This window comes from Eptesicus fuscus, chromosome 1 (assembly GCF_027574615.1).
Source record: "Eptesicus fuscus isolate TK198812 chromosome 1, DD_ASM_mEF_20220401, whole genome shotgun sequence".
Classification (NCBI taxonomy): Eukaryota; Metazoa; Chordata; class Mammalia; order Chiroptera; family Vespertilionidae; genus Eptesicus; species Eptesicus fuscus.
Window position 1 is genome coordinate 38,544,244 of NC_072473.1, and position 14,688 is coordinate 38,558,931.

A 14,688-nucleotide genomic window follows, 5' to 3' on the forward strand; every position below is an offset into this window, starting at 1 on the left:
GCCAAGATCTAGAAACAGTCCAGATGATCAGCAGTAGACGAGAGGGTAAAAAACCATGGTACATTTACACAGTGAAATACTAAAAGGAAATCTTACCTTTTGCTACAGCATGGATGGACTCAGACAGTAATAAGTTAAGTGAAATAAGTCAGTCAGAGAAAGAAAAATACCATATGATCTCACTTAAATGTGGAATCTAATGAACAAAACAAACTGATGAACAAAATAGAAACAGGAGCTTGGATGCATGGAACAGACCAGAGAGCTATCAGAGAGGAGGGGGACTGGGCAGCTGTATGAAAGAAGGTGAAGAGATTAAGCACAAAAAAAGTGTGTGTGTGTGTGTGTGTGTGTGTGTGTGTGTGTGTGTGTGTGCTTGCGCGCACGCGCGCTGTATATATAAAACATATAGACACAGACAACAATATGGTGATAGAGGGAAAAGGGGGTGGGAACTAGGTGTGGTAGTCAATGCGAGGAAGGGAATAGGGACAAAAAGAGACTTTGCTTGGGGCAGTGGGCACCCAATGCTGTGTGCAGATGGTGTTTTGTTGAGTTGTACACTTGAAACCTGTTTGATTTTGTAAACCAATGTCACCCCAATAATTCAATAAAAAATAAAATGAATAAATAAATGAAAATAAAAGAAAAAGGTGATAAATTACCTGACAAGGTAGCATCAAATCCCATGTCTTCTATAGCTTTTCTCAAAGTTTCTGGAGAGGTTAGTAGAGGATCATATTCAACAGTTCCATTGGCATTTGCAAGGGATACTAGTATGGATTTTACACCTGGCTTCTTTGATATGACACCCTCAATAGACTGCACACACGAATTACAAGTCATGCCATCAATGTTTATCACGGTTTCTTGAGTCAGAGGCTGGCTAACTATGTTTAAAGGAATCTTTTGAAGAGATGAGCTGGAGGGAGAGTTTGAGGTACTCTCAGCTCCACTTATAATACTAACTCTATATTGTCCTGGTGATATGGCCTCTATTGCTTTTCTCAGAGTTTCTGGAGTGACTAAGCTTGCATTGTACTTTACTACAGCAGATCTATTCTCTAAAGAAACCACTATGCTGCTTACATATTGGAGTGTAGATAAAGCACTTTCAATATTTGACACACATGATTTACAATGCATGCCATCTATGATGAAAGTGACTGTGGAATCATTGGTATATGATGGACTCCTTTGCTGTGATCCTTCTGGGAATTTGACTGGTGTGTTTTTTAGACGTTCTATGTCAATACTTCCCAATCTGAGGTACTTGGGCTGCTTTTTGACGAATGCTGGAAAGCCCGCAGCTTCAATCTGCTTTTTTATTTCCTCTACTGTGATAAGATGAGGTTGATAAACAACAGTAGCTTCTTGGTTGTCCAAGGAGACTAATTAATAAAGAGAAAAACAATTATTTAATTCAATTATCTCTGGGCTACTTCAGAAAACATTCTGTAGACCAAATCAATACCACACAAAATTGTTTCTCTCTCATTGTTATTATCCTTTGTTAAAACAATTATTTTCTTTTCAGAAAATGTTATTGACATATACTAGAAAAAAGTAAAAGATATGACCACTGTATCTATGGTCTCCAAGTTTCTGCATGCCTGAGTAGAAATATTAGTTATTAAGAACTCTGAACTCCATGAATCACCACACCAACTGCCTTTTCTGCTAGTTCAAGACTCATGTAACTTTTAATCATTAGCTTTACTGATATTAATCCTGGGAATACACTGTACCTCAGATTTCAATGAAGCAATAAGCATTCCAGTCCCACAGATTCAAATCCCATGCTTAAGAAGAAAGCAGAAAGTTAAAGGCCAAGCAGAAAACTGAGCCTTACAAAACAAACAAATAACATCAGATGTATTACCTTTAATTCGCTGAATACCTTGTAGTTTCCCTATTTTTCCTTCAATGGTGCTAGTGCATGAATGGCAGGTCATCCTTTCCACTTTCATCTTCAGCATGACTTCACCTGCTTGAGCCATACTATAATCTTCACAAGTTCCTGACTTTTTCTCCAGAGTTCCAGTATCTAAACTGAGATCCGGAACTAGCTCTATTATCTGATTGGCATTCACTAAAGAAGGGATTATTGTCACCACTGCAGTTCTTAGCTGAGGGGAAATTTTAATATCTGTGACACCCTTGGTCTTGAGCAATGTACTTTGGATATGGTCCCATGGTGGAGTCGGTGAAGCAATGGCACTTAGAAGCACAGTGTTGGTTAAAACAGGGAGAGGGTTAGGATTGTGAAGAATAGCATCAAAGCCCATGTCATCAATAGCTTCCTGCAGGGTCTTTGGAGTCTGTAGTTTAGGATCATAAATAATAGTTGCAGTTTTTTCTTCCAGTGAAACCTTTGGAGGGAAATTTCAGAAGTCAGTTTAATTAAATTACATGACATAGAACCTAAAAACAATCACTGCACACCACATTTAAAAATGAAACAAATAGTACAATCGAATGGAGTTTCTATACTACTTCTCATCACTACTATTATCTTTGGAAACACAAATGTCTTGTGTACCTATCGGAATGGTAGTTATATGTAGGTGTACATGACTCAGGTACTGATCATACCTTTGAAACATACTCATAGACAAACACACCCTAGACCTACTACCATGACTGTGTCCATCTCTTTGGCTGATATCTTACAAAAATTTATGATGTAGTCACTCACTCTCTCACACACACGTACACTGGGTTGGAAATCAGAAGATTTGAGTTCCAGTATCACTTCTCACCTAGAAGTCCACCATATCCATTAGTTCTACCATCTGAAAAATGGGAAATATGCCCTATTGTCTTCCGGGTTGCTATAAGGATCAGATGAGTAAACAGATAGGAAAGCAGTTCTTTCCGGGTTGTTATAAGGATCAGATGAGTAAACAGATAGGAAAGCAGTGAATAATATATAAGTAAAAACATTGAACGACTAATATTTATCAAGCACTTATTATATGTGCCAAGAACTGGGATTCTCAGGATACAAAGCTGAGCATGACATAGTCTCAGGAAACAATACTAGAAGAGAGAATAGAGAAAATGGACAGCCATTCATTCCTGACAATATGACTTCTTAGCAGTGATAATACCGCTAAGACAAACAGAAATCAGCAAAGATATATGAGGCAGGGAATTCAGACAAATGGATGCACAAAAGTAGAGAAAGATGACAGGCTGAAGAATTAAGCAACTGCTTTATTATAGGGCCTCTTGTATGCCAATAATAGTTTGAAATTTATCCTATCTATAATAATAAAAACGTAATATGCTAATTAGACCAGACATCCTTCCGGACGACCTTCCAGATGAAGACAGGGCTGCGAGGGAAGCCTGGGTCGTGGGTGCCAGAGGGAAGCCAGTGTCAGCAGCCAAGGGAAGGAAGGCCTACTCTTGCATGAATTTTGTGCATCGGGCCTCTAGTAGGTAATAAAGAGTGATGGAAAAGTTAAGCAGGGGGGTGACATGATCATATTTGCATTTTAGAGAAGAATCATTTTGGAGGCACTGTGGAAGATAATGTTGGGGTGGAGTGGAGTGACATGGGAGAATGGGAGATCAGTTAGGAGGCTACTGTAATTGCAATAATGGTACAACGGAAGTATGAGTTAAGGCATGAATGCTGGGGCTAAAGAGAAAAGGGACAGTGCCAAGATAAATTTTAGAAGGGCAAGACCTAGAAAGGAGAGTATAGAGGGTAAAGGTGATGAGTAGGATGACTTAAAGGTTTCTGGCTTGGGCCAGTGGATATCAGAGGGAGGAGGAAAACTGGACGATGTTAAGAAGTTATAGTGGAGAGGAAAAAAGATGAATTTAGTTTTAGACCTGTTAATTTTGAGTGACAACAGGGTTTAATGTTCTAAGGGCTGTTAAAATATAGGCACTGTTATTATTATTATTGGTTCCTGCTGAAAAGCTTTGTTCCATAAAATAAAAATAACCCACAAAATATAATTAAAAGTAATTCAGAGTAGGAAATCTAATTTTAAATCAGCTACAATAGTTATATAGTTAAATCTTAAACTTATTTTAATAAATATCATATTTTTATCTCTCTTTTAGCTTCTCCCTCATCATTGATGTTTCTATCTCCCTCTCCCTTCCTCTCTGAAATCAATAAAATATATATTTTTAAAAAGCTTCAGAATAGCCCTAGCCAGTTTGGCTCAGTGTCTAGAGCCTCGGTCTGTGGCCTGAAAGGTTCTGGGTTCGATTCCAGCCAAGGACACATGCCCAGGTTGCGGGCTTGATCCCTAGTAGGGCGTGTGCAGGAGGCAGTGGATCAATGATTCTCTCTCATCATTGATGTTTCTATCTCTCTCTCTCCCTCCCTCTCTGAAATCAATAAAAATATATTTTTTTTCAACACAATTAAAGAGAATTACAGGCCAATATCCCTCATGAACATAGATGCCAAAATCCTCAACAAAACTCTAGCAAATCAGATCCAGCATTACATCAGAAAGATCATACACCATGACCAAGTAGGACTTATCCTGGGGATGCAACGATGGTACAATATCTGCAAATCAATAAATGTGATATATCACATAAACAAATTGAGAGACAAAAATCACATAGTCATATCAATTGATACAGAAAAAGCATTTGACAAAACTCAGCACCCTTTCTTGATAAAAACTCTCAACAAGGTGGGAATAGAAGGATCATACCTCAACATAATAAAAGCTATCTATGACAAACCCATAGCCAGCATGACACTCAATGGGCAAAACAAAAACCATTTCCCCTAAGAACAGGAACAAGACAGGGATGCCCACTCTCACCACTACTGTTCAACATAGTACTGGAAGTACTAGCCATTGCAATCAGACAAGAAGAAGAAATAAAAGGCATCCAAATTGGAAAAGAAGAAGTAAATTGTCCTTATTCGCAGATGACATGATACTGTACATAGAAAACCCTAAAGACTCCATAAAAAATTATTAGATTTAATAAATGAATTCGGCAATGTACCAGGATACAAAATTAATGCCAGGAAATCTATGGCATTTCTATACACCAATAGTGAACTTACAGAAAGAGAGACTAAAAAAGCAATCCCATTTACCATTGCACCAAAAAAATTAAGATACCTAGAATTAAACTTAACTAAGGAGGTAAAAGACCTATATGCGGAAAACTACAGGACACTGAAAAAAGAGATAGAGGAAGACATAAACAGATGGTAGAATATACCGTGTTCATAGATTGGTAAAATCAACATCATTAAAATGTCCATACTACCCAAAGCAATCTATAGATTCAATGCACTCCCCATTAAAATACCAATGGCACATTTCACAGACTTAGAACAAGCTCTCCAAAAATTCATCTGGAATAAAAAAAGACCCCAAATAGCTGAAGCAATCCTGAGAAAGAAGAACAAAGTAGGTGGGATCTCAATACCAGATATCAAGCTGTATTACAAAGCCACTGTTGTCAAAACAGCCTGGTACTGGCACAAGAACAGACATATAGATAAATGGAATAGAATAGAGAACCCAGAAACCGACCCAAACCACTATGCTCAATTAATATTTGACAAAGGAGGCAAGAACATACAATGGAGTCAAGACAGTCTCTTCAACAAATTGTGTTGGGAAAATTGGACAGATACATGCACAAAATGAAACTAGATCACCAACTTACACCTTACACAAAAATAAACTCAGAATGGATAAAGGACTTAAACATAAGATGGGAAACCATAAAAATACTAGAGGAATCTAAAGGCAGCAAAATCTCAGACATATGCTGAAGCAATTTCTTCAAAGATACCGCACCTAGGGCAATGGAAACTAAAGAGAAAATAAACAAATGGGTCTATATCAAAATAAAAAGCTTCTGCACAGCCCTAACCGGTTTGGCTCAGTGGATAGAGCGTCGGCCTGCGGGCTGAAGGGTCCCAGGTTAGATTCTGGTCAAGGGCATGTACCTTGGTTGCAGGCACATCCCCAATAGGGGGCGTGGAGGAGGCAGCTGGTCGATGTTGCTCTCTGATGGATGTTTCTAACTCTCTATCCCTCTCCCTTCCTCACTGTAAAAACATCAATAAAACATATTTTTTTTTAAAAGATTCTTAAAAAAAAAAAAGCTTCTGCACAGCAAAAGAAACCATCAACAAAACAACAAGCAAGACCACTGCATGGGAGAACATATTTGCCAATGTATAAAATACATTGTATCTGATATCTATTAAAGATGACCTGGTTTTGAGATTTTTAATTTTTTTATTTTTTAATTAAATTTATTGGAGTAACATCAGTTAATATCATTATATAGGTTTCAGGTGTGCAACTTTATAATACTACATCATCTGTATATTTCGTGTGCTCACCACCCAAAGTTTAGTCTCCGTCTATCACCACACATTTTTATTGTCACCTTTAAACCCCTTTACCCTCTTCATCATCCTCCCACCCCTTGAGCTAATTTTCCCCCTAATAATGTCAATTTGTCAACATACCCAATGAGAAATTATTCTCAAAACTGATTTTTTAAAAGCAAAATTTACTTTGTCACTAGATGTTTTTCTGCACTTTTTACTGCTTCAGCCTATCTTCTATTGATAAAAAGATGTAAGGAAATAAAGAAACTGTATATATAAAATACTATCTAAAAAGTTTTATTACCCTGTTTTTTTCATGCTGCAGATTGGAAAACATTTCTTTATTTAGTAATTTCTATGTGTGTGTTTTAAAACAAGCAACCACACTTACACCCAATAATGTTCCCCTTGTTCCCTCTTCCAGTAATAGCACTCAACTTTTCCTCTGAATGTTAGATATCAAAGAGACTTTTCAAGCCTAAGATCTCAAAGGAAACAAAAACAAGCAAATCCTTTTTTCTATTCAGAGAAAAATTCATGTAATAATTATCACAAAACTGTTCTGGATGCCAAATCCTTGAGCAGGAAGCTAAAACAGCATTTATTTATTCAACAAATATTGACTGCATGCTTATTATATGCCTGGCACTGTGCTAGCTGATAGGTATACAGTAGTGAACAAAAACAGGTACAGACTCCATAGAGTCAGAAATTGCTTGTAGCAGTCTGATTCTGGTTCTTTCTAGCTCTCCTTTCACATGATCACCACCCGCAATAACCACCTCTGCCTATTCCCCACATTGTTCCAAAGTTCAGCTTGTCTTTTTCTCAGAACTTTTCATTAGGGATCAAAGCTGTTATTTTTATTTTCAGAGGAACAATTTTCCCATTATATTAATAGTTCCTTTGAAAATAAACATACAACAGTCTACAAATTATGAATGTGGTTCATAGAAGGGACTCAAGGGGGAGGACTAGTCACTGTATTTAGATGAAGGCAGGAGTGGGAGAGTAGAAAAGAAATTAAATGTTCTCTGTGCCCTCAATAGCATTAATAGTGATATAGAGAATGCTAACTGTCCACACACATTGCAAAGATCCATTATTTTAATGTGTAAGGTGTTCTTTATCTACTGAAATGTCTAAAATATGAAATTCAGGCACAGTATACTTTATCTGCATGTGATTTCTATATAATTTGCATAAATATAGAAAGTCTGTATCAGCTATTCTCAAGCAAGATGAAATCTAGAACTTTGGAGAAATCACCCTAATTTGAACAGCTGCATCATCTTGAGGGACTGGACCAGATAATCCCTTTTAGCTCTAATCCTATATAATAAAAGTCTAACATGCTAAGTGCCCAGTCATCCATTCAGCCAATCAAAGCATAATATGCTAATGATATGCTAAGGCCGCTCAACCACTCGCTATGACATGCACTGACCTCCAAGAGGCAGAAAGTCGATCAGTCAACCAGTCGCTATTACGTGCACTGACCACCAGGGAGCATATGCTCTGACCAGTAGGTTAGCTTGCTGCTGGGGTCCAGCTGATTGGGACTGAGCAAGAGGGGCTAGACACACCCTGAAGCCCTCCCACGGTTCCTCCCCGGCTGGCCAACCTCCTGCATCTCTCCCTGGCCCAGTTGTGCACCAGTGGGGTCTTTCAGCCTGGCCTGTGCCCTCTTGCAATCCAGAACCCCTCGGAGAGCTAGTTTTGGCCCGATCCTGCAGGCCAGGCCGAGGGACCCCACTGGTGCACGAATTCATGCACTGGGCCTCTAGTTTTCTATAAAAGCTAAAAACTATATCACTACCACTTCTTGGGTTGTCATTAGTACATTTCTCTCTTTTGTATTCACTCTCATCCATATATATAAAAGCCTAAGCGACCATTCGACCGTTCGGCCATTCGATCGGTAGCTATGACCCGCACTGACCACCAGGGCGCAGACACTCAACACACAGGCATGGAAACATGGAACAGACTGATGAATCTCAGAGGGAAGGGGGGAGGGGAGAGAGCAGGACGAGATTAATCAAAGATCTTATATGCATACTAGAGGCCCAGTGCACGGATCCTTGCACCAGTGGGGTCCCTTGGCCTGGCTTGCACCCTCTTGCAATCCAGGACCCCTCGGGGGATGTCAGAGAGCCGGCTGTTGTGGCTCAGTGGTTGAGTGTCAACCCATGAAACAGGAGGTCACAGTTCCATTCCTAGTCAGGGCACATGCCCAGGTTGCAGGCTCGATCCCCAGTAGGTACCGTGCAGGAAGCAGCTGATCAATGTTTCTCTCTCATTGTTGATGTCTCTCTCTCTCTCTCCCCCTTCCTCTCTCTGAAATCAATAAAAATATTTTTTTGAGAAAAATGATTTAAAGAATACATTTCTTTGGCTTTTTATCAGGATTGACAATTGATATTTTCTAAAACTTTCCCATTTTAAAAATCATTTTGGGAAAGGTCCATGGCGAAAGTTTTAGCACACTGAAATTCCTTTATATCCCCCTAGGAATTAATCCTATATAATAAACAGGTAATATGCAAATTGACCTTCACACCCTCACAAGATGGCTGCCTACAACCAGGCCGACAGGGTGGTTAGTGAGGGACAACCAAACGACTGAACAAGCAGGCTGTGTGGGGCGACCAGGCCAGCAGGGGGGTTAGTGAGGGACGACCAAACGATTGAACAGCAGGCTGCATGGGGCGACCAGGCTGGCGAGGGGGGGGGGGCAGCTGGGGGAAAACAAGGCCAGCAGGGGGGCAGTTAGGGGTGACCAGGCTGGCAGGGGGGGTGCAGTTGGGGGCGACCAGGCCAGCAGGGGGGCAGTTGGGGGCAAATAGGCTGGCAGGAGGGGCAGTGAGGGGCAACTAGGTGGGCAGGGGGCACAGTTAGGGGTGACCAGGCCAGCAGAGGGGGGCAGTTGGGGGTGGCCAGGCTGGCATGGGGGCATTAAGGGGTGACCAGGCCAGCAGGGGGGGGCAGTTAGCAGCAACCTGGCCAGCAGCGGGGGGCAGTTAGGGGCAATCAGGCTGGCACACAGTGGCAGTGAGGAGTGATCAGGCTGGCGGGGGGGGCAGTTAGGGGTGACCATGCAGGCAGGGAGGGCAGTAAGAGGCAACCAGGCCAGTGGGGGGGGGGGACAGTTAAGGGCGACCAGGCTGGCAGGTGGGGGCAGTTAGGGGCAACCAGGACAGCAGGGGGACAGTTAGGGGTGACCAGGCTGGCAGGCAGGTGAGCAATTAGGAGCCAGCAGTCCAGGATTGTGAGAGGGATGTCCGACTGCCGGTTTAGGCCTGATCCCAGGGATCGAGCCTAAACCGGCAGTCAGACATCCCCCAAGGGGTCCTGGATTGGAGAGGGTGCAGGCTGGGCTGAGGGGACACCCCCTGTGCATGAATTTCGTGCACCGGGCCTCTAGTTTATAGTATAAATCATCATAATAAATTCAGATTAGCTTGCTGCAGCACAGTTAGTGTAAAAGTCTTCAGATGATTTAAAGCCCACTTTCTTAGATTTTCATAACAACTTAACATAAAGGTAATCAGAGGCTTCTGAGAGCTTGAAAGGATTCTGTCATTTTACAGAAACTGAAGTTAGAAAAGTGAAATGATTCATCAATTATCTTGAATTTCCAGTGTTTGATTCACCATCTACAATATATTTTTGACTCAACTAAAAACTATTTTAATACATAGTAGGAACCCCATTTATATTATACATATCTCAATACAAATTCTATTGTTGTTTGTTGAAAAAAATGTGTGTATATCAAGTAATGCTTTACTTTGATGCTTCAGTATAGAATATTGAAAATTAAAATGTCATAAAGTAAAACATCAAGCTCTATTAACACATACTTTTTGACGAATCTCAATAAAGGGTTAGCCCAAAACCAATATAAAAATTCAAAAACCAACTATTTTAAAATGAAAAAGATATAGAGATTTTGTTAGTCTTTTTAAGGTGTAGCACTGATTTTCATGAATTAAATTATCTGTAAACTGATTGCTTTGTCAGAATTTTATTGCTAATACATTTCCATTTTATTTCAAAAATTATACAACTAATGTATGATTATTCATTATAAAAAATTAAAGTTATAAAAAGGAAATAGTGAAAGTCCCTCTTTACACCATTCCTCCAGTGCTAGATTTTTATTTTGGATTGGACCTTCCTTTGATACTTGCTTTGATACTTCCTTTGAATAAAGTTCAACTAAACCAGAAACCAGAAACCTAAACCTAATAACTGATTCTGTATCTCCATGGGTGGATGATTATTACCTAGGAATTTATATTAAGCAAAATTCTTATAGTACCCTAGCACAGTGTTTTTAAAAAAGGAATGTTCAATGCACTGTCATTTGCCTTAGCAAAAGTAAGGAAACAAAAAAAGTTCCAAATAAAAAGCAAAAGACTGATCTCTATATGCTCATTTGGAGCAATATCTAAGATGTATTTGCTAAATGAAAAAAGCAAGATGCAGAACAATATGTATAGCATGATTCTATTTATATGAAAAGGGAATATATATGTGTGTGTGTGTATACACACATACATACATACTATCTAATAAAAGAGTAATATGCAAATTGACCATCACTCCAAAACACAAGATGGCTGCCCCCATGTGGTCAAAGATGGGTGCCCCCATATGGACACAAGATGGCCGCCACATGATGGCCGGCAGGGGAGGGCAGCTGGGCATGACCAGGTCAGCAGGGGAGGGCAGTTGGGGGCAACCAGGCCAGCAAGGGAGGACAGTTGGGGGGGATCAGGCCTGCAAGGGAGGGCAGTTGGAGGCTATCAGGCCTGCAGGGGAGGGCAGTTGGGGGGGATCAGGCCTGCAGGGGAGGGCAGTTGGAGGCTATCAGGCCTGCAGGGGAGGGCAGTTAGGGGCGACCAGGCTGGCAAGGGAGGGCAGTTAGGAGTTACCGGGCCAGCAGGGGAGGGCAGTTGCGGGCGACCAGGCCTGCAGGGGAGGACCTAAATGGTGGGATCGGGCCTAAACAGGCAGTCGGGCATCCCTCAAGGGGTCACAGATTGGAGAGGGTTCAGGCTGGGCTGAGGGACACACCGCCCGCCCTGCCCCCTGCATGAATTTCGTGCACCAGGCCTCTAGTAGTAGTATATAATACATGTAACCATTTTATATTCCTAGCCTATTTCTGGAAGGATACAGACATAGCAAACTGATGACTGGTTTCCTTTGGGAGCGGGTTTTTACTCTGTACATATGTTACTTTTTCAAGAATTAAAAAATAGTTATTTTCACCCAGCCAGTGTGGCCCAGTTGGTTATGTGTCGTCCCATGTACCAAGAGGTTACCAATTCGATTCCCGGTCAGGGCACATGCCTGGGTTGCAGGCTCAATTCCCAGTAGGAGGCATGCAGGAGACAGCCGATTGATGATGTTTCTATCTCTCCCTCTCTCTTCCTCTCTCTATAAAATCAATGAAAATATATTTTCAAAAGTTACTTTTAAGGGAAACAAGAAATGTATTCATCCACAGGATGAATTTAATTACTGCTAGCATCTAGGTTGTCATTTTGTTTAAAGGATAGTCAATATTACACAGACAACACAGTGTGGTGATAGCCCAAGGGAAAGGATGTGGGGACTAGGTGGTGGTAGCCAAAGGTGGGGCAAGGAGGGGAGGGAGAATGGGGACAGAAAGAGACTTTGCTTGGGGCGATGAGCGCATGATGCAGTGTCTAGATGATGTTTTATTGAGTTGCACACTTGAAATCTGTATGGTTTTGTGAACCAATGTCACCCCAATAAATTCAATTCTAAAAAATAAATAAAAGGATAGTCTATATTAGCAGAACGGATGGCAGCCTTTATCTGCATAAAGGCAAAAAGCACTAAAAGAGTTAGCAGTTTAAGTTTCAAGGACAAAGTAATTTGCTAATAAGGCATTAACCTTTGGAGTCATTCAGTACTTATATCTAATTAAATTTGTTTTTACATTTCACTTTCAGAAAGGCCAACCAATCCCAGAGAAAGACCTTCACATTATCTGCCCATTTCATTTTCCCCCTGAACAGACCACTAGGGTGATTAAATTAAACTTCAGGCTAATCCCTTTAAAGTCTAATTTTACCACTGGCAGGACAAACAAGAGTATTAGAGTCATTTACAAACTTTACAATTTAAGAGAAAATTCCCAAAATGTATTTAAATGCTGAAGCTACAAGGAGAAATAATCATACATTCTACTTATTGAATAATTAGAGACTTCTTGACTATTCACTCTCCTTGAATTCTGTTAAAGCTCTAATCTGTTCCACTGGAGAATTTTTTTCAATAAAATAACCCCGCTCGATTTAACAAAACAATTACATTACTTCATATCAGAGTTTTATTCCAAATACTACCAGAACTTCTTGAATTAGTTGAAATAAGGTCCTCTCCAAATTGTGTTTCCAAATTGTGTTTCCAAATTGACTGCACATTAGCCTTAGTAAGTGCAATCTCAGAAACTATTATCTAGAAATTTTAAACCTTGACATTCGTTAAAAAGTGAGCCATATTTATATATTAACATTTTGAAGTAAATTCTGACTATAAATTATGTCTGGGTGTGGACAATTTTCTACATGATTCCTAGAAAAAGGTGAATCCACCTTTTGTGGCCTCTGAAGCTTAAACATTTTGGGGAACTGTCTTTAAAAAAAAAATAACGAGACTAAAAAACAAAAACAAAATTCTGTACAGGAGTAAAAATATTATGAACTAGAGGCCCAGTGCATGAAATTCATGCACGGGGGGTAAGGGGTGGGGAGTGGGAGGGTGGGTCCCTCAGCCCGACCTGCATCCTCTCCAATCTGGGAGCCCTCAGGGGATGTCCTACTGATGGCTTAGGTCCGCTCTCCGTGGTTCTCTGCTCTCTGTGGACCAGCCTGCCTGTCTGCTCTCTGGCTCACTGTCGCGGCCAAGGGCAAGCAGGGCCCTGCTGTCTGCTCTCTGCAGGGGCCCTGTTGTCTGCACTCTGCAGGGGCCTGTTTGCCCCTCACCACGGCGAGGGCTAAGAGGACGACTCTGGCAGGGCTGAGGGGACTGAGCGCCGCCATCTTGCGGCTATGGGCACCACCATCTTTTGTGACGGAGTGATGGTCAATTTGCATATTCTGTCTTTATTAGATAGGATAAGTAACAAAATTAAAGTTTATAAATTTTTAAAAGCTAGCAAATACCATAAAGTTTATAAAATAACATGTTTATTAATAATGCCTGATACACCTACCTCTATAATATTTTATTTTCCTATATTTTTGGCTGTATACTCTGCTGCTTCATTTGACAATGATTTTGTAAAAAAAAATTTTCAACATAGAGAAAAGAAAGATAATTGTCTTTCCTGCAGGTCAAAATATTTTTTTATTAATGAGAGTTTAGAAAATTTCCATTCAATGTCACAACCAGAAATCAATAAATTTTGAGCTGTTGTCAAATTCAGGGAAGTTATCAGTTTCTTTCATATATGAGCTTCAAGATTTCAGGGCATTTTCAGAAAAGTTTTCTTATACAATGATTAGTTTTAAATACTCTTTGAATTGATAACAGCTATTTTACACTGGGCACTACACCTTTATGCCATAATACTGGGTGAGTCAGTGGGTGATAGGAGTATTACTAAAAGCCATTGCTACACCAGAATTTCTAGCAAAAATGTCACTATACCCACAAGTGATTAAGAACCACATATAGTCAAATATTCTAACACCAAACTAAACATATCCCCACTGAACCTCCCTCCCCTTAGATCTTCAAAATGTCCATGGCACATCCAATGACACCCAACACAAAGGGGAAGTCTAACAGAGGGGGAGTCAAAGTGGCAATAGACAATAGGCTTAAAGGATGGTGGTTAAAATATTTTATTTTTGCAAAAACATGTAACCATGTGAACACATTGCTAAGACCCCATCCAGGGTTTCAGAAGAGGTCACTCACTGAAACTTAAGCTTCATTAACTTCACAATAAATCTGTCTCTGGGCCTAGAAGACTTAGCAGTTAGTAAAATATTTTTTATTAAATATATTGGATAACAGTGGTTAATCCTATCTAATAAAAGAGTAATATGCAAATTGACCATCACTCCAACACACAAGATGGCTACCCCCATGTGGTCAAAGATGGCAGCCCCCACGTGGACACAAGATGGCCACACAAGATGGCTGGCAGGGGAGGGCAGTTGAGAGGGACCAGGCCTTCAAGGGAGAGCAGTTGGGGGCAATCAGGCCTGCAGGGAAGGACAGTTAGGGGGAGACCCAAGCCTGCAGGGGAGGGCAGTTGGGGGGGGAGCAGACCTGCAGGGGAG

General features: G+C 40.6%; 1 protein-coding gene across 1 annotated transcript in view; it reads right to left on the minus strand.

Moving 5' to 3' along the window:
• Window positions 1-14,688, minus strand: part of ATP7A (ATPase copper transporting alpha) — a 225,279-nt gene that overhangs the window by 109,133 nt on the left and 101,458 nt on the right. The window contains exons 3-4 of the mRNA XM_054721139.1: window positions 1,883-2,372; window positions 666-1,391 (exon numbers count right to left, since the gene is read on the minus strand). Of these exons, the coding sequence (XP_054577114.1) occupies window positions 666-1,391; window positions 1,883-2,372 (1,216 nt within the window). The remainder of the gene's footprint in view (window positions 1-665; window positions 1,392-1,882; window positions 2,373-14,688) is intronic.